General features: G+C 45.0%; 1 protein-coding gene across 2 annotated transcripts in view; it reads right to left on the reverse strand.

Moving 5' to 3' along the window:
- The window catches only part of itgb5 (integrin, beta 5), a 38,791-nt gene extending 17,706 nt beyond the window's left edge, over positions 1 to 21,085 (reverse strand). For both annotated transcript variants that reach the window (XM_079230678.1, XM_079230679.1), the window contains exons 1-11: positions 20,807 to 21,085; positions 19,731 to 19,816; positions 19,018 to 19,225; positions 17,759 to 18,008; positions 16,269 to 16,437; positions 14,457 to 14,618; positions 12,499 to 12,594; positions 11,947 to 12,036; positions 10,254 to 10,388; positions 4,652 to 4,826; positions 3,544 to 3,798 (exon numbers count right to left, since the gene is read on the reverse strand). In XM_079230678.1, the coding sequence (XP_079086804.1) occupies positions 3,544 to 3,798; positions 4,652 to 4,826; positions 10,254 to 10,388; positions 11,947 to 12,036; positions 12,499 to 12,594; positions 14,457 to 14,618; positions 16,269 to 16,437; positions 17,759 to 18,008; positions 19,018 to 19,225; positions 19,731 to 19,816; positions 20,807 to 20,885 (1,705 nt within the window). In that variant the 5' untranslated portion in view covers positions 20,886 to 21,085. The remainder of the gene's footprint in view (positions 1 to 3,543; positions 3,799 to 4,651; positions 4,827 to 10,253; positions 10,389 to 11,946; positions 12,037 to 12,498; positions 12,595 to 14,456; positions 14,619 to 16,268; positions 16,438 to 17,758; positions 18,009 to 19,017; positions 19,226 to 19,730; positions 19,817 to 20,806) is intronic.
- Between the last annotated feature and the right edge of the window lie 2,390 nt (positions 21,086 to 23,475).

A 23,475-nucleotide genomic window follows, 5' to 3' on the forward strand; every position in this document is an offset into this window, starting at 1 on the left:
AAGCCCGGCTTGCAAACGCAGGAGGTTTAAGGCCGACAGTGAGATCAGAATAAAGGAAAATCTGTTGATATTGTTCTACAAATATTGTTGCAGATGACCTTACATTCTGGATGTGGAACGAAAGTCCTGAGGAACATTTAATCAGTCAGTTTATCTGTAAAATGTCCAAAATGCAACAATAAAACATTTGCCAGTGATAGCGAATGATATCCGTCTGTAAATATATCGTCAGGCTCGTGATTCGTCCTTCTATGAGCAGGAGAAACATAAACACAAGATAATTCTGGGAGTAAATCCCCACGCTGACCCGCAGCAGCGTCACAGGGGTTTGAAGCGGGTGCTTCATGACTCCGATAACCAAACCGTGACAGTGTCCGTGCGTCTGCACGTCATTCCCCCGACGAAGAGACAGAAACAGACATAAACACAAAGACAGATGGCCGGGTGGATACGGAGGATAAGATTACCGGGACATTCGGAGACAGACAGTCGTCCAACACAGGTCACCTGACCCCAGATAAAAGCACATCCTCCTCCCGGCTTCCTGCAGCTACCGACCTCAGTGTGACATGTTACAGCGATATGAAGGCTTCAAGAGGCACCTTTCTCCTTCTCTCAAGACTCAGTGGTTCAGGATACTAACACGTCTCTCCAACACTGATCCGACGCGCCAATACAGCGTGAACTTCACGCATCGTCTACAGACACACACACACACACACACACACACACACACACACACACACACACACCACACGTGTCGAGAGAGAGTCGTCCTCATGGTGAGGAAACCAGGAATTAAACGGTTAATCCCGTCATCCAACACAGACGAGAATCTGAACAAAGTCAATACACTGATTAAGAGCATGTGATAAAAGATGAGGTCAAACTACATTATTTGATTTAGAAGACCTATTACATGTGGCCAGGTCTCTGGCTTTGCTTCAAATTCAATGTCATCCTTTGTGGAGAGACGAGACAAATACAGTACGGAGGAGGAGGAGGAGGAGGAGGAGGAAGAGGAGATAACAGAGGAGCTCAAAGCGCTGACAGAATGACAATATCAGAGAAACCACATTTCACTGAAAAGCATAAACAACGGCAAACTGTTGACATGAACTGAGAGTAAGAAGATAAGATGAAGACGAGATTATTTAGGGAAAACATTGTCGACACGGCAACATGACCCACCCACACACCAATATTTCAATCTCAGATGTCACATGTTGGGAAAGCGTTTAACTGCCAGAGAAGTGAAAGGGAAGTACTGAGAAACACAAAGTATGACACTGTATTGATTGTTTTAAGCTCAGAGGTTTGTATTCTCCGTACCGCAGGAGTACCTTCAGAAACATCACGACTGATACCGGCCCTCATCTCTCTAAGGAGCGGTTCAGAGTCTCAGGCTGATAGCAAAAACTACAAATAAAAAATGGATGCCGGCTGCTCTTTACGAGATATTTTTCGCTTGCTCAGGGGCTGGAAATAGACCTTTTAGAAACCAACGGGCACAGATAGGATTTCACAGCGCGTCTTCCACAGAGAGACGCACTGCCGCAAGAATTAACTGAGATATTCAGAGAGGAGCAAAAAGTGTGGAGGAGGCGCTGCGTTTGGTATCATTAGGAGCTCATTACGGCGCCACGCTGGGAGAGGAGGAGGAGCGGCAGGAGGTAGTGGACTGTTAACATTTAATGACTGCTTGTGGACCATCGGCACAAACAAACGGCCATTCTTGCGTGCCGTGCGGCGCTCGCCGTGCCTCGCCGCTGACTTAACGGAGAGAAAAAAAAAAAAAAGGACTTCAGTTTCAGTTTTTTTACTGGGTTCAGATAAATAGAGGCCGGCATTGTGTTACGGGATCGCGCCAAAGCCGGCCCCAACTGTCACAAAGCGCTCTCTGTGGTTTCACAGGACGAGCCGGTGGCTTGGGGATGAGCCAGTGGGCGCACACACCCCCCCCCCCCTGCTCCGCTCCACTCTTGCATCCAGGAGGTCCCGCACCAGAACGCAGAGTCTTGGACCCGATGTTCCGGGAACACAACATCCACTGAGCCAAACCTGGCTCTTCACGGCGGGGCCCTCTTTGGGGCTTCAGAGTGAAAGCTCAGTGAGGGGAAGAGGACTTTTCAGTTGGCATCGGCGCATGAACCGCTGATTATCGGAGTATATTTATGCTTCGGGACGGGGATAATTAAAGGCTCGAAAGAAAGCTCATGCATTTCTTCACAAATAAACAAGAGCAAAGTAAGACGTCCCCTCCACCTCTCTCAGGTCCTCGAATCATTTCCTGCATCACGCCGAGAACAAGCCCTCTGAGGCCGACGCGAAACAACAAACCAGCTGAACATCTGAACAACTGCTATCGCAGCTGCTGCTCCGAGCTTCCTCTGGGAGCGGAGCCAGCAGCGCTGCAGGTGACCGTCTCAGCTCGTTCCCAAAAAATATATAAAAGCCGGGAGTTTTGGGTGAGGAGTGGAGTCAAACCACGTGGGACGCGCCCAGGCCGGGTTAGGGAAGGTGACTCGGCACCGTGGATGTGCAGCATTGTTAATTATGACCCACGACGAGCTGCAGATCTAAAAAAAAAAGAGGCCGCGGCGTCGTTTGATGTCAGCTTGTGTTCTCGTTAGGTTCAATAGGCGAGGAGGTGCGGTCCCTCAACAGCTGGAGTTCAAACCACCGGCTCCCTGCGAGCACAGCAGCGGGATTTAAAAAAACACACACACACACACACACACACACACACACACACACACACAGGACAACTCGGCTTCAGTGGAAATGCAGACAACACATGTGCGATGTTTGGAGACGCTCTGATACCATTTCTTCCCTTTACGGTAATTCCATCAGTCGTACACATCAATGGGCCATAAAGCAAACGCACCAACGTCTCCTTTAACACAGAAGTGTCTTAAAGCTGCATTCTCTCTCCTGACCACCAGGGGGCTGCTCCTCTGGTTGTATAGAAGTCTATGCTTCATGTGTTAAAGCTGCATTCTCTCTCCTGACCACCAGGGGGCGGCTCCTCTGGTTGTATAGAAGTATATGCTTCATGTGTTGAAGCTGCATTCTCTCTCCTGACCACCAGGGGGCAACTCCTCTGGTTGTATAGAAGTCTATGCTTCTTGTGTTAAAGCTGCATTCTCTCTCCTGACCACTAGGGGGCGCCTCCTCTGGTTGTATAGAAGTCTATGCTTCTTGTGTTAAAGCTGCATTCTCTCTCCTGACCACCAGGGGGCGACTCCTCTGGTTGTATAGAAGTCTATATAAATGACTACTTCTCTTGATTTATTCCCTCAGTAAACATTGTAAACATGAGTTTATGTCTCAATCTCTAGTTCCAAGTCTTCTTCAATACAACATGATGTTCATTTAGTAAATGATGGTCTTTTAGAGTCAAACAGACCATAAAGCAGGGGACGCTTTAAGGCGGGGCTTACTGTGATTGACAGGTCGCTGCCACTACCGGAGGCGTATACGCGTTTCCACGTCACTCCTCCTGGTAACCACCATGGCTTTGCTCTGTGACAGTCCTACCTGAGCAGAGGATGCCTTTGTGCCGGGCGCAGGAGAAGTCGTCACACTCGCAGTAGCCGCCGTAGATCTTGCCGAACTCGGACTCGTAGCACAGACACTGGTTGCAGCTGCACTCCCCTCGCCCGCTGCAGATCTGCTTGCCCTCGGCTTCCCGGCAGGCGCTGAGGTACATGCTGCTGGCCTCGCCCTCCTGGCACTCGCAGCGGGCGCCCAGGTAGCCCGGCTCGCAGTGACAGGACCCGCAGTTATAAGTACCTGCAGGAGGCAAGAGAGAAGTCCTTCCTAAATCTGAGATGCGTCCAGTTGGATTATAGTGTTATAAACGTGATCATTTCCAGCTGTTTTGACTTCCCCAGTTAGTAATTTAAACACACTCACGTCATCTGAAATGTGCACAGAAATAATTGAATGTTTTGATGATAACGGATCCCTATCTGTGTTTCAAATATCTCAATACAAAGCTCAAAGTATGGCTCATTATGGTCGGAGTATAATTTGAGTTTTTAGGGCCATCATTATCTCAACTACGATGACCACAAGGGAGACGGCCTCTCCATAATCATGCCAAAGAAAGTAGCCAATTCATGGGGTAAAAGTAGTCAAAACACCAGGTCTGACTTCGCTGATTGAGGTGTTCAGCTTCTTGAAGGTTTCAACCTCCAGGAAGCTGAACAGCAGCACTTCTCCGTCCCGTGTGATTAACAACGCTCATGTTTCTGGTTATAGTTATTTTTTTTGTTTTTGTTTACAGGAGCTGATTTTGAAATTGTTGCATTTCCTGCTGCAAGAAGATGTTGATGTCAGCAGTTTACAACAAGAGAAACAAAGCTTACATAAATAAGAAAATAAATAGACCACCTCCCAGTTGTCTGTCTCTGCCAACCAGTCATGTTGAAATGTACAACCACGACAAAACTCACTTCATTTTTTTATCTTATTGGACATTTGAGTGAATTTGACAAAATCAGCATATGTAAAATAACAAAATGTAAACAGCAGAATGTTTTTTTCCAATACTCAAAATGGACAGACGCCATTTCTTAAGTGCTGTCCTTTTATGCATCTCCATTAAAACCAGTAATGAAGTGGGAAAGTGTAGACGAGCTACCTATGGAGCTGCAGATGCTGCTGTTGCTCTGCGCTGTCCGGCTGCAGCCGCAGTCACACCGATAGTCCACCGTCACCTCCAGCCGGTCCTTGAAGCCCACCGGCTTGATGGTGAAGCTCCGGTCGGCGCCGCGGGGAGGGCAGCTCCTCGCCTCCACGCTCACGTTGAACGACACCTACAAACGATTGGGCGCGATTAGAAAGAAAGCAAATACCGACGCGCTGATGGGAGAAGAGATGAGTGACTTCCTGTTTGTGGGAAGAGGAGGAGGAGGAGGAAGAGGAGGAGGGTGCACGGCAAGTTCAGATGGGTGAGGGATAAAAGGAGTTGCGTTTTATACGTGGTTTCATGAGAGCAGTGAACTACACATGACCCCGTGTTGTCACGTTTACACCAGAGAGGAGTTTACAGTGTGCAGCTGGTGAAGTGGGACGCGACACAAGACCGACGCCCGTTTGATTGCTCCGAGGAAGGAAGTCTCGAGGAGAAGAGAAACCCGATCCCGGCTGCTTTTTACACCGTGCGCCTGCGGATTTGTGCATAATTGACTCATCGGAGCCCAGATAAAACACTGATCGTGAGTCTGTGTGACACTTTTCAACGTAACAAAGAGAGCATTTATTTTGCTTCAGAGATCAAAACGCTTGCAGAAGGGGGAGGAGATGGTCTCCGCTGTGAAGCTCCGACTAGAAGCGCCTGACCTTCAGAAGATGGACTGAAGGCCACACAGAAAGCAAAACACCCCACCCTGCAGCACCTGCCGTTCTTGGCAGGAGCGTAGAGGTGACCTCCTGGATGAAGGGCGTCTCCAGATCAGATGTGTCACAACCCGTGCACGGCCCAATGCGTTGGATAAACACAGCTTCTGGGTGTGACTCTGCTGGAACTGGACCAATGAAAAGACTAAAAAGGTGTCAATAATGGAAGCCGGGAACAATCTCCATTGTCACAGGCTGTTTGAAGTGACTGGAACAGACAATACACACTCAACCTTGTTTGATTTCATCACAGGTCTCTAGCAATTTGATGAATCTTAAATGTAAAGACTAAACACCCTGAATGCACCGATAGTTTGTGCACATATTTCTGATTATTTGAGAAGAACGCTCATCAGTACTAATGAGCAGTTCCGGCGTCAGGGGAATGAAAATGGAGCGTTTCAGTCCAGCGTACTGATGTCACATGTTCCCCTGGATTCCCCTTCCACTTCAGCGCGGGAAGCTTAACAAGTTAACGAAGGACGCAATTAGATTTGCTGTAAATGGGAGTCGCGAGGAGGCCAGCTCACCCAATCATGTGGCCGGTAAGGACGAGTAGGAGGCTGTGGAGGAAAAGACCAGGGAGGAAGTAGTAGTAGTAGTGAGGAAAGAGCAAGGAGTTGATACGGTGAGACTGAATTCATTGAGAAAATGCAGTAATGTAATTGTATGATGTACAGTCAGGGAATAAGATGCACTGCAAAAACAGCCCTTCTAGAAAGAAGCAAAACATTCTTATATTCAATCAAATCATCCTATATCAAAGCAAAAAAAAAACTTTTGCTTGAAGAGATTTCTTAAAATAAGCCAAAAATCAAGAAAAAGTAAGGCATACTTTCCTAAAATTAGATAATTTTTCTAATCAAAACATGCTTGACAAGATTAATATTCTTTTTGGGCAAAAAATATGACTTATTTTCTTGATACAAGGCAACGGTGAGTTGTACGGAGGTGTAGATGGGACATACACATGGTCGATAACGGCGTTAACTCCAATAGAAACGTTGGAAATTTAAATCTGGAGAAGATTTTCCTCACGGGGGAAAAAATAAACGAAATATTTCCAGATGACTGGATTCGTACGACTGCCAGAAATTCAATTACCGTGGATAAAAAAAAAAAAACGAAAAGGAAGATCAAACAAAACATTTTGTTTGGATTTTTTTTTCTAACCCCCCCCCCCCAAAAAATAAACCTGTGGTACGTTAGCTCAGACGTGGTCTCATCCATATGCATGAGGCTTATTTAGCGGTCAGACACTCCAGCTCACATTTCTTCCTCCTGCCAGTTTCTGCCTGCAGTTTCACAGCTTCTTTTTTTTTTTTTTTAGGGGGGGGGTCATTGAGATGCAGCATCGGGGCTCCCACGGACACAGTGACTGGCACCGGGGACGTTTGGCAGCCGCTGCCCTCCATCTCCCTCCCCGTCCTTTCACTCCCGAGGATAAAAGACATGAGACCCTCGACCCTTTCAGCGCCTCGATCACCCTCCGCTCCTCCGCCGCCCCGTTCCCAGAGAAAAGCACGAGGGGAAATGTCAGGGGAACAATTCCACCGCGCTGAAGCTCACTGTGTGACAGCATGTATGAAGCTGCCCCTCGCTAGCATTTTCAATAGATCCGGGACCCAATACAGATCCTAATTGAGGCCTGTGTGGAATATAAAGTGACCACCAGAGAGGCCTGAGCCTCATTAGGATGTGCCATCGTCCTGCGTCAGCTGACCTTTGTTCAGAGCGACAGCATCCGGGCTCACGGCGAATACAGCCGCTTTCAAACATTCAACGTATTATTATTCCCATGCCACTTCAACATTTCCCCACTATGAGTGCATGCAACCCGGCAGAGGTTGTTTTTAATTAAAAGCCAATTCCATGCAACATGAAGAGTGCAGTAATTATGAGGTAAGACGGAACGGTTGATAGCTGCGGCATCACTTTATTGTCGTGAAAGGAAAAAGAGAAAAGGAGTTGGAAACCAAATTGGCAAACTGATGCGAGTCCCTTCGGAGAGAAGAATCAGCTCCAGAAATTGTAATTCAAGACACGGATTGGTCGGCAGCGAGGCCGTTTACATGTTTGGATCTGATCCTGAACCTTGGTTAAAAACGAGCTCTGGCCTCTTTAGTTCAGATTCTTGCCGGCTCTCCTGCGCTGCCCTCGCTACCTCCTTGGCCGGCATCTACGCTTGGCAACAACACAAGCTGAGCGATTGAAACCGGAGCGCTAATAAAAAAAAAAAAACAGTCCGTGCATGTTGATGCGTGCAAGTTGCTGCAGGGGATCAGCGAGCAGAACCGGAAAGTCGAGTTCGAGGACCATGAGCTTGAAGGTCTTCCAGACACCACAACACGAGACGGTTTCCACGAGTCAGGGGAAATGATGGCAGGAGTGGTCGACTCGGTCCACGTTGTTGACGGTTGTGAGGCTAAAAGGTCGGCCGGGGTCGAACGCAGCCTGAGGACAGCGAGAGCTGAAGCTTCTCCCGCAGCTGCTGATCGAATCCAGCTCAAGTATTCTTGAGGAATGAGGAGTCTCTGCCAAAGAAAACCTCTCCTCCGTTCAGATTTAGCAGACGAGCCTCATAAAGCAGTTAAACTGCAATTTACCAACGAGTTAATGATTAGGAAGGGGAGAGAAACACCCACAGGAAGAACAGGAACATTCAGGTAAGGCCGACAGAAACCCAGTCAGTCAATGTGACTTTCATAACTGCGTTTCATTTTCATCACCGGTGCCAACAATGTCTATTTAGTTTCAGTCAGGGGGAATATAAACCCCCTCTATCTCCACCTCTGTGTGATTTAGCCAGACAGGAACTCCCCTTTAAGAGGATCCAAAGGTCACGCAGTGTTTTCCCAAGACTGCCAAGTCACAGCTCGCTTTCTTTAGTCATCGACTGCGATGATTAAAAGCACTTTGAGCGGCGCAGGAAGATAAAGGGCTGCACAACATCATCTACAATCTATTTTAGCATGAATCTTTTTATATCTTTTAGCGCATGTCACATTGTAACATTATGTATTTTCTAAATGCATCAATGGAAAAAAGGACACTCAACATGAAGACGGCCGAGCCGGCGGCTTGCAGCTAACAGCGCCATCAGCGCTAACGGTGCAAACAACTGCAGCAGTGACATTAATAAGTTTGATGAGTCATGTTGTGGATTGACCAGGCCCTAAGAAGAAGTATAGCTTTCCAAAGCACAAATATATATATAGATATACCTCTATAAATAAAATACAGCGACCGGTGGCTGCACCCTCAGAGCCGGTCGACCTCTGCAGCAACAAGTCATTTATTCTCATATCTACGGCCCGCATAATGGAGATCAGATCTATAGCAAAACATCTCGGCATGCACGCAGAACATTAACATGAATCTGAAAAAAATTGAAAGCCACGGAGAAAATTGTTTCCTCTCATACAATTACCACTCATCACTTCCCGAAACCCATTAACTCAACCACTCAGATCCTTTAAAAACACGCTGCAAGCGATGGAATTCACGCACACACACTTTTTTTGTCTGCAGCTGTAAACATGGTGAACAACGTACCAGGAATGCATGCAAAGCGAGCACCAAGTGTAAAGAATGAATTGTTACGGTGATAAGTGCAAACATGTTTTTCATTACCGAGTCATTACTTTCAACTGCAAACTCTCAAATGCTTGTTTTTAAAATCTCAAACGATGATTTCCATGCACCCTCAATTTAGCAAAAAAAAAAAAAAAAAAATGTTGCTCCGAATGTGCTGAACAGTAATTTGAACTCTGGCAGAACAAGTCGGGGACTTTTTCCATCCTGTGTTTCTCGATCATTTTTATATTTCACGAATACAAACTAGTACTTTGTTAGTTGAAGAAAACGCCTTAATCGAAAAGGCGTCGATGTATTTGTATGCACTGATAATACTAGAGGCGGAGTTATGAAGATACAACAGCCTCATTAGTCGCATATAAAAAGTCTTTGCTGTCGCCTGAGCAGCCCGGAGGTCAAACAGTTCAAACTGAAAGCGTCCGACAGGCCACTGCTCCCAGGAGGCCATTGAGTAAAAATGACGTCACGGTTTTAAACTTAAATCGTGACCTTAAAGGGATAGTTCGGAAGTGTTAATAATAATAATAATGCATTTCATTTTTATCGCACTCTTCCTTCAAAGAATCCCAGAGTGCCACACATATAGTAAAAACAAATAAAACCGATTAAAACATAGATGAAGCAACCCATAAAAATAAAAAAAATAAGAATGTAATAGCTGACAATAATAATAATAATAATAATAATAATAATAATAATAATAATAATAGACACATGACATGGCTGCAGAGAGGTTTGGGGCAGCTTTGATGTAAAGCTGTGTGTCGTCAGGATAACAATGGGAGCAATGGAAGCTCCCCTGCTAAGTGTTAGCAGGGGAGCAAAGCAACGTAACTGCAGCAGCAAAATGCATTTAACACCTACCTAAAAAAAAAGAATCCTTATCAGCTTGTGCACGCTGTATTAAGAATATTTTCACACCTTTTTACCTTTTAAGTCACGCAATAACACAAAACAAGGTAGACCTGCATCTCCTGTGTTCTGAGGCGTAACATTTGTGTTTGAGTGGCTTTAAAGAGAGCAAAGACAACGTCTTCAGTTCCCCGTCGGCAAAAAACAATCTGAATATACTGTACAGTTAAGGTGATACGGATTTTCTTCAGGTGTCTAAATACGTTTTGCTGCAGCCATCGTCCCCAGCGGTGCATTGCTTTACTCCTTTCCGTGGGTCTCGGCCACAGCGATACTTTTCCACACTTTGAGAGCGTGAGGTGGGGTGGGGAGGGGGAGCGTGGACAGTTACTCACCGTGTCTCCAATCTTCAGGTCGGAGCACTTCCTGAGGCCCGGCAGCGGCTGCCCGTCCTGGCAGGTGGCGGTGAAGGACAGGCCGATGTCCTCCGGGTGATCCCACACCGACAGCTCCACTTTGGAGCGGATGTTCTGGAGGAGAACGCCGAGATTGTTGGGACACGTTAGTGACTCAGGGTTTAAAAAAAACTAACAAAAAAAAACAGATGACAGGGGGAAAACAATTCTCCTCCAGGCTTTTTCTCATAACATGAGGCCTTCCACGCAGACGCTCATAATAAAACCGCCTCAGTTCATCTTCTCGGGCCTGGAAGAGTGAAACATGTCGGAATGCGTTGCCTCGGTTCGGCACATTTTTACAGTTAATCGGACTAAAACCGCGAGCGGGGAGGCAGGTCGGATGCGTGTGGATCTGAGCCGATCTGCGGCCGCTTCGCTCCGCATTCACTGCAACGCATCTGTGCCAAGGACAAGGATGAGCACGCCCTGATTTGCTCCGGCTCTCCAACCGTTTTACACGTTATCTGACCCTGAACACAGTCAGAGGGACGAGGCGCTCGCACGGCGCCGCAGGGCCCAGCTAGCGGCGGACTACAATGTGGCAGCTGGAATGTTAATAAGGACGTCGAGTCAAAGCGCTCGATTCAAGCGCACTCCCACGCGCGGCGAGTCTGCGCTTGACACAAGTTTCTGTCGCACAGAGTTTGCTGCAAACGGGACGACACAGACGGCGTTCCTCCCGACGGAAGAAATGTGTCCGCCCACGAGGGAACGGTTGACTGCATGCGGCTCAGTTCTCTGCAAAACCAGATTATATAAAAAAAAGGCTGCACCCTCAATGAGGATTAGTGGATTCAGTGGACTCAGATTTCGTCGGTGGATTAGTCTTCTTTTATACATTTTTTTAATGCCGAATGGCAAATGTGACGCTTATGAGAACATATCTGGCAAACAGGATATTTAAAGTGGTGCTTTTGTGTTATTCTTTGTGGAGAAACTCTGTTATAATTTAGACAGAGAGAGGTAGGAGATCCTAGAGAATGACGTGACTCGTAAAACTTAACCCAAGTCATATCTTACAGCCAATCAAAGGCCCAGACAACAACCTTTCACATCTTGTTGGTGAATTGGCGCTGATGTCTACATCTTTGTAGTCAGGATACAACAGATTACTATGCACCTTTCTTCTGTTGCGAAACAAGATGATCATAAAAATGCATTTATTTCTTTGGTCAAGATTCAACTCAATTGATGCTATTCTTGCCTCTGCAGGGCTGCGTTGCACAATTATTGGCATCATTTATTCATTTGTGAATGAATCTATCAATGCTTAATCCATCTACTTTCTCTCACACCCCCGCATCTTGTTCTTCATTTGACTAATCGTTGCTCACTTCTCTGTCAACCAATCCCTTCTATCTCGTTTAAAGCAAATCTCATTCGCGACAAAGGCAGCCGTTAAAACCACTTCAGCGCCGCATCCTCTCCCCAAAAATGACAAATCCAGCTTGTGTGCACCCACCCATGTCATCTGGGGGCTCATTAACAATGACACAGCAGTGGGAAGACTTTTAAGAATGTTCCTCCCTTTCCCTCCCCCTCCTCTAATCCTTCTTCTGTGTCGTTACTTTACTCTCTCAACTCACAAACAGGAAGCCCAGACGCACAGCAGCACAGCTTCTCTACTCACATTGTAAGCTGCGATGATCAGCTGAATTACATTCTTAGAGTCCTGGTCCAGGATTTCCACTGTAGTTCCAGGGATGAGGGCTGTGAAATTCTTTGTAAGGGCAGAAATAAAGAGAGAGGATTCGTTACCTAAATATATGATGGACTGGAGAAGTATGCATGTGCCGCAGGTTTGATAGATTGCAAGTTATTGTTGGATTTTGAAATTTCTGAATAATGCGACGAACGTCACAAAATTGAAGTTTAAACTTGTGATATTTCATCAAAATCATCCATCATGGAAATATTCCATAAAAAATAAACCTGTTGCACAAACCAGATCCTGTATAAAAAAATAAAATTCTGCGATCCTCAGGTTTATATAATACAATTATGATATAACAAAATTGCACCTATAGTTTATATTTGAGTTTTCTCTACTTTTAACCATGATAGTGCCATTTCCATTTCCATTGAGATGTTAAATATAAAAGAAAATGCAACAAGAGCAAATAAAACCCACTCGGGGTTCAGAGGGTGAACAATAAAAAAGGTAAATAAACAAACAAAGTACCTTGTAAATAACGTACAGCCGCTTTGTGACCGCGAAGATGAGGAAGATGTTGTTTTCAGCCAGCTTCTCCCCCAGAAGAGCCAGAGAGGGGTAGTCCTGTGAACAAAGATGGAGAGATACAGTCAGGAAGCCGGCTGACGGATGTCGGTGCCCTTTGACCCCAGAGTTGTGTTTACGTTTGTAGACCCCACCAGAGTAGAGGACGAGGAGGTTTCTTTCTCGAACACGATATCATATTTTAGCATCAAAAAGGGAGAGTCTGAGAAATGACCGTGATGTTGAAATGTGGTTGTTTTCATTGGAGGAAATTCAGTTCCTACTGACATTTTCATTTCAGATGATGGGGAAAAAAACAAACCTCAGTGACTTGTATCAATTACCAATCCAAAACTCGTACCCAAAAACAGCAACGCGTCCCACCAACGGAAAAGAGAAGTCATTGCAACTTAATTAAGGCAAAGACGAATGACGGTAAAGTCAGCTTTTAGTGGAAAACTAATGGAAACTTAAAAGCAGAAGTGTGCAGATCTCCGCCAAGTGTCTACAACAATCATTGTGTGCCTGAAGGAGAACACCCACACCTGGCTAACCCCTAAACTTTGTAAAGCACGCTTCATTCAAACTCAAAAACAAGCGGTAAAGTACGCAGGCCATCGCTCAAAATCCTGCCTGAAACTAAATTAAACTCACTAAGCCGCCAGCCTGCTTAGCGACGAGCTACAGCAGTGTGTGTGTGTGTGTGTGTGTGTGTGTGTACACACCGGTAGTTATCTTTGCTGTTAACCAAACACTCCATTAAAACAATAAAAGTGAGCAAACTGTTATCCCTCACTGGGACAACGAAGAGTAACCCGGCTGTGTTACCGCCAGCGGCCCATACCGGTCGGGGGGCCGGCGGAGAGCCGTTAGCGAGGAGTCGTTGTATAAGACCGTGTAAAACACGTCATAAAAAGGTGTTTGGAGAAAGAGTGAGTCATCCCAACCCACGAGAGGGGCCGCATGCAGCCACAACTGGGCAACCAAGAAGAAATGGACCCGCCCACGCACGCGTGATTCCCCTGGCGGAGATAGTATTAGTTACTATTAAACTAGAGCACAGTGCCATCCACATGATATGGATTAATTGTTATTACAGCATTAGTCCTCTATGACACATGACAACGTATCATGAGTAAAACCTTATTTGAGTCTGTTGGAAGAGATCGGTTGAACATGTGGGCCAGAGAGAGAAGTTTACCTTCCTGTACCCCTGTACGTTATCATAGCTATGTTATACACGTTGTATATTATAATGCTACATAATAGCTATGTTATAGCTACATTTACAACATGGAGAAGATAACCGCATCCGTCAACCACAAACTGGAAAAAAAAAAATGGGGATATTGGGAAAAAAAGGGTTGCATACGTGGCATCCCATAGACCTGATTTAGTTTTCATGGATCAATGAATGAGATCAGATCGCTCCTTAGTTATACATTGTTTTTCTTTTTGTTGATTGTTCTGTTTTTCACCCCTTGTCCTACACGTACATGTCTAGTATGAGCATCATCGGGGAGGTCAATTTTCTGAAGAGCATTTGTAGATGTCTGATTGATGCCTAATACCAATAAAAAAGAATAATAATAGCTATGTTCTAAACATTATATGTTATAACAGCTGTTGCTATTAATGTGCATGTGTTCCAACTCAAGTTGACGCCTAATTTTACTTAAACCATTAGCCATTCTTTGGGTAAACACTGGATATTACGACGTCCATCCACAGAGGTTGATTGAAAGATGGGAATGTGTGTTCCAGTGCGTTTCCACCGTCTGCCATAAGATATAAAATAACTCCGCTGACATTTCAAAACGTAACAATAGTTGCTAATTCAGAACACTGCTCCTCTTTTTTGTACCCTCTGTTGCACGTTCACAAGCCCGATAACTTGGACACAAAGCGGCGGCTGCTCTCACCATCTTGGTGGAGGCGCTGTACTCGTTGTTTTTGTCGAGGTGACAGCGGCCATCGTGCGGCTGGACGAGGCCTCCCAGCCGGCCGTCCAGGGCCAGGTGCGGCACGTCGTCCGTGGCGAACACCAGCAGGTGGTAGGCCTCTTTCCTCCATCCGATCTCCTCCTGGGAACAGAAGATGGGGTGTAGTTGTTTTTTTGCATCCTGTAGAATCTAATCCTGTCGCTCTGATTTGGTTTGTTAGCAGGATTAAGGAGGCAATTCAACTACTGTTAGCTGATGATGCATTAAAAAACACAACACATTCGTACGTGGCTTTATATTCTGAGTTTTGCGGGCATCGTAATTTTAATAAAAACTCATTATCACTTTCCACAAAGTTGAGAACAAACACAAAAACTGTGGGCGCGCTACAACAGCCAGAGTGTTCTGCTGCTGGCCGTTATCAAAAGGAAACAACAGGCCACGGCAACGCCAGCGTTCCACGGGAGTGCTGACTAATGCGTGACACAACATTTGTGTTCTTTATGTGGCCGGTAGAGTAAACAATGGAGCCGCGGGTTCAAGAGAAAATACAGCAATGTTTAGTTAAAAAGAAAATACTGCTGAGTGAGAATGTTGAGCTTCACACACACACACACACACACACACATTTCCTGTTATTGAGCAAAGCAATTATGTTGCATAAAACCAACTGATATCAACTCATGGAGAAAGTATGTGTGTTGAAGTGTTTCTCTTTTTTCTGTGTAAATAAATGTTCCAGATCTTATTTACCGTTTCCTGTTAAGCGCTTTATAAATGATGCCAAATAAAATGTATTAAGGCAGAACTGACTGGCTCTTGTTTTTTCAGTAGACAAACATTATTATACATTAGATTCAACGAACAAATCAACGACAATTATCAGAAGAAGACAAACACTCAGGCTCCACGTTGTGTAAAAGGACTACGAAGGCGACCCCGACTATAACCCGTTTCTCATCTTTAAATCGAGTTTAAGCTAAACTTATTTTAAAAGGCAAGATTTATAAGTTAAGTGTATTTGTAGAGCACATTTCAACAAGGCGATTCAAAGTGCTTAAACATAAAACCACTAAAACACAATGCAGAAGAAAACCCAATTTAAAAACAATTAAGAACATTCGTTTTAAAACATTAAAAAAAAAAAGTCAAAAATCAAAAAATAGAATTAAAATTGCAGTGCAGTTTTAGTGCGATGCAGAAATTGATTAATATCCTTGAATCTGGTTCAATTAAAGGCAACAGAAAAGTCTTCAATCTGGATTTAAACAATAACAACATAATGACAGCTCATCAGCTTTTCTCCTATTTCAATTTTTTTTTAAACTCTCACTTTTAGACACAATGCAACCATTTCATTCCCATTCATTCGCTCACCGGCCCTGCACTCTATGTAGAGAACACGAGGACCCGCCCGGCCCTCGGACAGACCCGTCCAGGCCTCGCTAACCAGGCAGCGTTTGAAATAGTGCAGGGCGAGTAAATTACAAGGCAGGAGTCATTCTCTTCCTGCAGAAAACAATTAAGTTGGGAGGGGAAAGCAGGGATGAGACCGGCCCGGCCAGTGACTCGTCCTCATGTTTAACCAGCTGCACCAGACTGCACTTCCTGTCTGTCCCCCCCGGTGCTTTTAATCAACAAGCAAATAGGCCAGACGCTTGTCACGGGGAAGGAGGGAGGAGGGCATCTCGGTAGCTGCACGGCGGCTTCCCCCCTCCCGCCTGAACCCAATGTGTGCCGTCACTCAACGCAGCGAAAGAGAGAAACAGAAGAATGGGAGCCGCTGGTCACCTTACAAACGGCGGCCTGCAGGATGGCGTCGAATCCGCCCTCCGGCGCGTCCCGGTTGCGAGACACCATCTGCTTCTGCACCTCCTCGTTGAAGCGGTCCACTTTGTCCGTCAGCGAGAGGATGTGGCGGAAACCGAAGGTGGGGACACAGTTGGGGAAGAGTTTGAATCTGTGGGAGGAGGGCAGCGTCACGCTAAGCAGCAAAAAGGTTCATTTTAATCTGTATTGGTCTCCTGCATTTATTCACAGAAACATGATGGAGCTGAGTATTATTTTAGACTGTTCCTTTTGCTCCGATAATGGCTTTAAATGAGGAGCGGGCTCCTGTCAGGATGAGCAGCGGCAGAATCAAGCTGGGTTGCTCACAGGTCAAAACGCTGTCATCTATCCCTTTTAATATTTCGCGTGTGACTGACTGACTCACACTCACACACACACACACACACACACACACACACACACACACACACACACACACACACGCGCATGTGTGCGCCTGACCAAAGCCGTAACCTAGATGGGAAGTGATGCGCGATGGCAGGCGCCTGGTTGGTGCAGTGCATTGTGGTCTCACCTCCGGGGCAAAACGTGCTGTGCCACAGCTTTCTAACCATGGATCTGCTCTGCTCCCCTTCAGCCTGCTGCACTCATCAACAACCTTCCTGCCTCATCCAACGTGGAAATACATCTGTCCTCCTTGCAAACTGCAGAACATCTGATCATACATGATTCACGAGTGGGCAGAAAATAGAACGCGTGGGTTCAGGGGAAATTATTATTTCAGGACTCTTCTTTTCCTCCACTGTGGGAGAGCAGCTCAAGCTCCAGTAACATTACTCCCAATGCCATGCAGAGTATTACTTTTCTACTCGGTACTGGTAGTAATACTTCTTGTTGATGTTTTATTTTTACTGTTGTTTTTAGTCATCTGTTGTTCGGCTTTACTTTTTCTATTCTAATTGATTTGTATTTATTATATTAACCTCACTCTTATTGCTATTCTACACTGGTGTCAGCATCACATCCTAGAACTTAATAATTATTACGATATTGTTCATATACGTTGGGTTCATAATAAACCCCACTGACTGACACTCATGCACCTCTTTTCTTATAAAAATAAATAAATACACTTGCCACTTTGATAATGCACTTGTTTTAAAGCACTGTTATTTGTTCACCATATTTTTATTGTAAATTTGAATATCTTTATATTTTTAACATCCATGTTATTTGTCATGCACCTTTCACCAACTAAAATTCCTTGGCAATAAACAGTTCTGATTCTGATTCTATGTTTACATACACAATTGTTTTTTTCTCATTCTTGTGCTGCAATCTTTGATCAATCTCAGGCACAATCATTTCCTTCTGGATGAATAATGTTCCATCTCATCTCACATGCAGTCTTTTTAACGTTGGTCGAGCTACATTTGAACTGGGCTGATAAACCTTTAATACCAACATATCCATTAGCCGTGGCTACCCACCCATTGCATGGATTCTCCTGATACTTGGGCGCCGTGTAGGAGAAGGGGGGCATGTTCTTGTCCACGAAGGAGCCGAAGCCCAGCCGGAAGTTGCTGGTGAGCTTCCCCATCTCCAGCGCCAGCTTGGTGCCCAAGTTACGGATGGTGTCCAGGTCGTCTTTCATGGAAAGGGAGAGGTCCATCAGGTAGTACAGATCCACCGGGTAGTCCTCCACCTGCCGCACCTGCAGCCCAAACCACGTCTGGTCTCCTGGAGGAACGGGGGGAAGAATCCGTCACTCGCAAAAACACTTCAGTCGGGGAAGGAATATTTGTATTATTTAACTCTATCCTCTCTCGCGCATGGTTATCTACACCGCGTATATGTATGTGTATACACCGTTCAAAAGTTTGGGGTCACTTAGAAATGCCCTTATTTTTCAAAGAAAAGCACTGTTTTTTTCCAATGAAGATAACATTAAATTAATCAGAAATACACTATACATTGTTAATGTGGTAAGTGACTATTCTAGGTGGAATCGTCTGGTTTTTAATGAAATATCTACAGAGGTGTATAGAGGCCCATTTCCAGCAGCTATCACTCAGTGTTCTAATGGTGCATTGTGTTTGCTCATCGCATAGAAGACTAATGGATGATTAGAAAACCCTTGTGCAATTATGTTAGCACAGCTTAAACAGTGATGCTGGTGAGAGAAGCTATAAAACTGGCCTTCCTTTGAGCTAGTTGAGTATCTGGAGCATCACATTGTGGGTTCCATTATACTCTGAGTGGCCAGAAAAAGAGAAAATTCATGTGAAACTCTCCAGTCTGTTATTGTTCTTAGAAATGAAGGAACTGAAAATGTCCTACAACGGTGTGTACTACTCCCTTCAGAGAACAGCATTAACGGGCTCTAACCAGAGTAGAAAGAGCAGTGGGAGGCCCCGGTGCACAACTCAGTAAGAAGACGAGTATATTAGAGTCTCTAGTTTGAGAAATAGACGCCTCACAGGTCCTCAACTGGCAGCTTCTATAAATGGTACCCGCAAAACGCCAGTGTCAACGTCTACAGTGAAGAGGCGACTCCGGGATGCTGGCCTTCTAGGCAGAGTGGCAAAGAAAAAGCCATATCTGAGACTGGCCAATAAAAAAGAAAAGATTGATATGGGCAAAAGAACACAGACATTGGACAGAGGAAGACTGGAAAAAAGTGTTATGGACAGACGAATCAAAGTGTGAGGTGACCCCAAACCTTTGAACGGCAGTGTTATTTATTTACCTGGCCGCAGGCTGACGGAGATCTTCTGCGGCATGATCTGGACGACGTCGTACTGGGTGGACCCGGACCCTTTGGAGCTCAGGGGCATGTTCTGCAGCACCGAGATGCTGCTGGTGGGGAACTCGATGAGCCGCGCATCGCAGCCCCTCTTCTGCAGGTTTGGGCTGAAGTCGCACCGTGACGTCAGACTCCGCCCCCTACCAAACTCCTGAAGGAGGGAAAAGCAACACACACACACACACACACACACACACACACACACACACACACACACACACACACACACACACACACACACACACACACACACACACACACACACACACACACACACACACACACACACACACACACCGGGCGTTACGGAAAACATGGAGATGTCAACGATGAATCGGTTTGAGTCCTTAAGTTTAAATCGTCTCATTCCAGCTTCTAAACTATGAATATGTTCTTTCTTTCCACCTCTGTGAAAGTAAACTGAATATCTTGGAGTTGTGGACAAAACAAGACATCTGAGGACGTCTTCCTGGGCTTTGAGAGACACTTGTTCACCACTATCTAACACACAATGGACCAAACAACTAAATCGGGAAGATAATCAACATTCAAAGTAATCTCTAGCTGCAGCCCTTGTTGAAATATAACGTCCCCCTCTGTGTGAACCGCTCACTGCACGGTAAATAAACCTGAACCGTGCAGCAGGTGAGTCGTACCTCTTGTGCGCACCAGGCGCATCTGGGGTGAATCAGGAGGCATTCTTCACAGGACGTAGCGCTGCCACTCATGCACATGTTAAGACCTGCGGAGGGACGGGAGAAGTGCTGAGACTGAACTGGGAAAACACAACCACTGATGTCTCTCTATAACGTTAATGCAATAAGAAGTAACCCCATCTAATGCTCACTTTGTGGAAGTAATTGATGTACTTTTTGTTGGCGGTGTGACAGAGGTGTTTGCTCAGCTAAGTGGTAATGCGAGCTGTAGTCCGTGTTGCATTCAGGTGCACTACATTACAGGATATTTTAGTATTTCTATTTAGCTTTAAATGAGTGGACACGCCGTCATGACAGCTCGCAACACACACATGCAGATCAATAAGGATCAATACGCATAAACACAGCCAGAAAGAGACGGATCTGACACTTCATATACTTTGCACTTTCTTTATTGTTTAATTTCCTAAATTAATACGCTCTGCTAATCTGTTCTATGTAACCTTGCTTGCTACTGTGACAATTTCCCCTTGGGGATAAATAAAGTGATGAATAAAGTATACATCTATCTATCAATGCAAGTATAAAGTATAATATTCACCGAGGAAGTTTGCATTATTATTATTATTATTACAGGGGTGGTTCTTATTTTTCTGGTCAGCCACTGTGCGTGTACACAATGCTGACTCAGTGTTTTTATACTTGTAAACTGTGTTTGTGGTATATCTAAATATGTCTTACATCATACAGTTCCTTTATTTTGAAAAAGGAGGGTGTTATGAGATTATATATATATATATATATATATATATATATATATATATATATATATATATATATATATATAAATAAGTCAGAGCCAGCTCTCTACTGTATCACTGCCAGTAAACAAAACAACCAAATGTTGATTCTCTCATCTCCATGTGGCTCCAGTTTACAGAAGCTCTACACTCCTCGTGTGTGTGTGCGTGTGTGCGTGTGTGTGTGCGTGTGTGTGTGTGTGCACCAAACACTTGTGCAAAAAAACAACAACCAGCAGTGTGCTAGCAGATGATAAAGAGCCTGTAACGTCCTACCTCCCGCGGGCAGCAGCACGCTCTCCAGCAGCACGCAGCACAGAGCGGCTCTCCACGCCAGCGTCCCGGGGCTCCGCATGCCGACACCCGGCGTGTTTCTGCCGACGCGCCGGTCAAATCCCCAGATCCGCGTCTCTATTCCGCAGCAGACACCGGTTCACTGCTCCGCCAGACCAGACCGCTCATTGGGTTCTAGTCCCGCCGATGTGCGCAAACCGCAGCGGCGCGCTGCGCTCCTCCAGGCATCGTTGTGCGCGGTTTTGTTCTTAAAGTGTGCAGGCGGGTGCGCGCGGCCCCGTCGACCCGCTCCTCCGGCTCCTCTGCTCGGACGCCTCGACAGCCTTCCACGTCCCGACTACTTCTCCTCCCATAGCCGACACCAACTCCACAACTTCTCTGTCGACTTCATGGCACCCCTCGGCGCCGACGCGGAGACACACACAAAAAGGAATGAAGAAATAAATCTCTGCAGGGTGCGAAAACACCCAAAACAATATGCAGAATTATAGATCAATAAGTGACTCCAGCAGAGGTTTTCTTCTTCCACATTGGAGCGTTGTCTTTTCGGTGTGTCCGGTTCGCGTCCCGGTTGGATTCTCCGCCCATTCACCCAACTAGGGATTATGTTAACCCTTTCGCTGCAGCGGAGGAGCTGTTGGCGCATGCGCAGCACCTAGTGGTGGCTCCCTGGAGGGACTGGGTCCAGGGTGGAGAGGGGATGTGTATGGAGCTAAATCCAGTTCATATGTATTATTCATTAGAAAATAAGATTTGAAACTGAAAAATAAAGTTTTGATATTGAACTTTGAAAAAGTTTTCACTAACAGATTTTCTATTTTCAACTTTCACTCTTTTTTTCGGATTCAAATCTTTTTTTCAAGTTCCTTTTTTTCAGATGGTGCGAAACGTCAGATATTATAGTGTCGTTTTTGAAAGGCACAACCTGGCAGAGTTTATTGCTCTTATACTGTCATTCATGCCAAGTATGGTCTAAAACAGCTTGCTAAACATAACTGTCACTGGCGCAATTTAGTTTACTGCCAATCCCATGAAGTATGAAGGTATAGTGAGTCATAATGCTCACGGTACCCACGGTACCTGAAGGCAACGTGGTTGAGGCTGGTTCTCAGCCTTCATTGTTAAGCTGTCACTCATGAGACCACGCCCCTGCAGTTTAAACCACGCCCCCACGTCAGATCCAGGCCAAAAGTCTGAACCTGAAAAAAAAACGATCTGAATCTGAAAAAAGGTTTTGAACTTGAAAAAAAATTTGAACCCGAAAAAAAGAGATTCGAAACTGTAAAATTAAAGAGTGAAAGTTGAAAATATAAAATCTGTTACTGAAAAAAAATCTTATTTTTCAAAGTTCAAGATCAAAACTTGATTTTTCAGGTTCAAATCTTATTTTCAAATGAACAATAAATATGAACTGGATTTATCTCCATGGGTGTGTTGCTATGGGGTCGACGGAAACACGACCAGCAGTTCAATTCCCTCTTTGGCTGGAGAGAAAGAAAATAAGAGTGAACCAACAAAGGCCTGACGAACCAGTACCGTTGAATGGTGAGATGGGGCCCCACCACCTCTCCCACATAGGGGCCACAGGCAGACTATTTATTGAGCCTCTTTCTTTTGTGTCTCCTTGGAAGACTCTCTGTGGTTGTGTGTCTCTGTGGGTTTTGGCTAAAGTCGCACCATGATGTCAGAGTCTGCTCCATCTGCCCAACTCCTGAAGGCGGAACGCTGCAACCATTAATCAATTAGTTGTCAACTATTTTGATAACCGGAAACAAAGGTTTTGGTTGGCAGTGGGACTGAGGAGTTAGTGGAAACGCAAGCGGTGGCTTGTGTTGCATTTGCGTGCATTACATTAAAGGATTATAGGACGCTCTTTTGTCTCGGTTTTGAGAGACTTTTGTAAATATTTTGGACTTAAACTCCCTTTGTAGTTTTTCCAGCATCTCTTTGTAGTTCTGTTTCTTTGTGGTGATTTTGAGTCTCTTCCTGGTTGGCACCACGGAGGATTAAAAGCAGCGCCGCAACTTCATATCGAGTCACATCATTGACACTTTGCATCCAAATAAGTTGCACTACCACCTTCTAAAAAAAAAAAAAATATTAAAAATAAATAAATAATGGAAGTCATAATAAATGAGGTCTCCATCCCTCATCCCATTCTCTTAAACCTCAGAGGGTTACTTTCTAAGCACCAGCAGCACAGTTAATGCTGCTGTGTCTATAGCAACATTAACTGTGTCAAAGAAAGCCATTGAATCATGTTGAGGGGATGAAATTAGTATTGAAAGTATTTTTAATCAACGTCCTTTTTGTTGATATTGAAAAAACAAAAGCTACTGCATAAACAACTGTATGCAACCATTAACCATTTAGAACTCTTCGTAAACCATTTTCTTAAAAAAAACTAAATGAACTGCCGAATAACTGGCATTATGTAATTTTCAATGTACCATTAACCATCAATAACAAGTGATGCTACTAGAATAAACACCAGGGTAGTGTGTAAACAAAAAGGTTTGGAACAACTTAAGCCAATCTTACTCCTAACAGATCAATTTACTTCCCTCTTCTTTGGAACATCAGAGTTGTGACTTGAGGAATTGTGATGCTAGTCAAACAAATAACAACATAAAGATTGGCAGCGCAGAACG

The sequence above is a fragment of the Taurulus bubalis genome (genome assembly GCF_910589615.1).
Source record: "Taurulus bubalis genome assembly, chromosome: 15".
NCBI classification, from domain to species: domain Eukaryota; kingdom Metazoa; phylum Chordata; class Actinopteri; order Perciformes; family Cottidae; genus Taurulus; species Taurulus bubalis.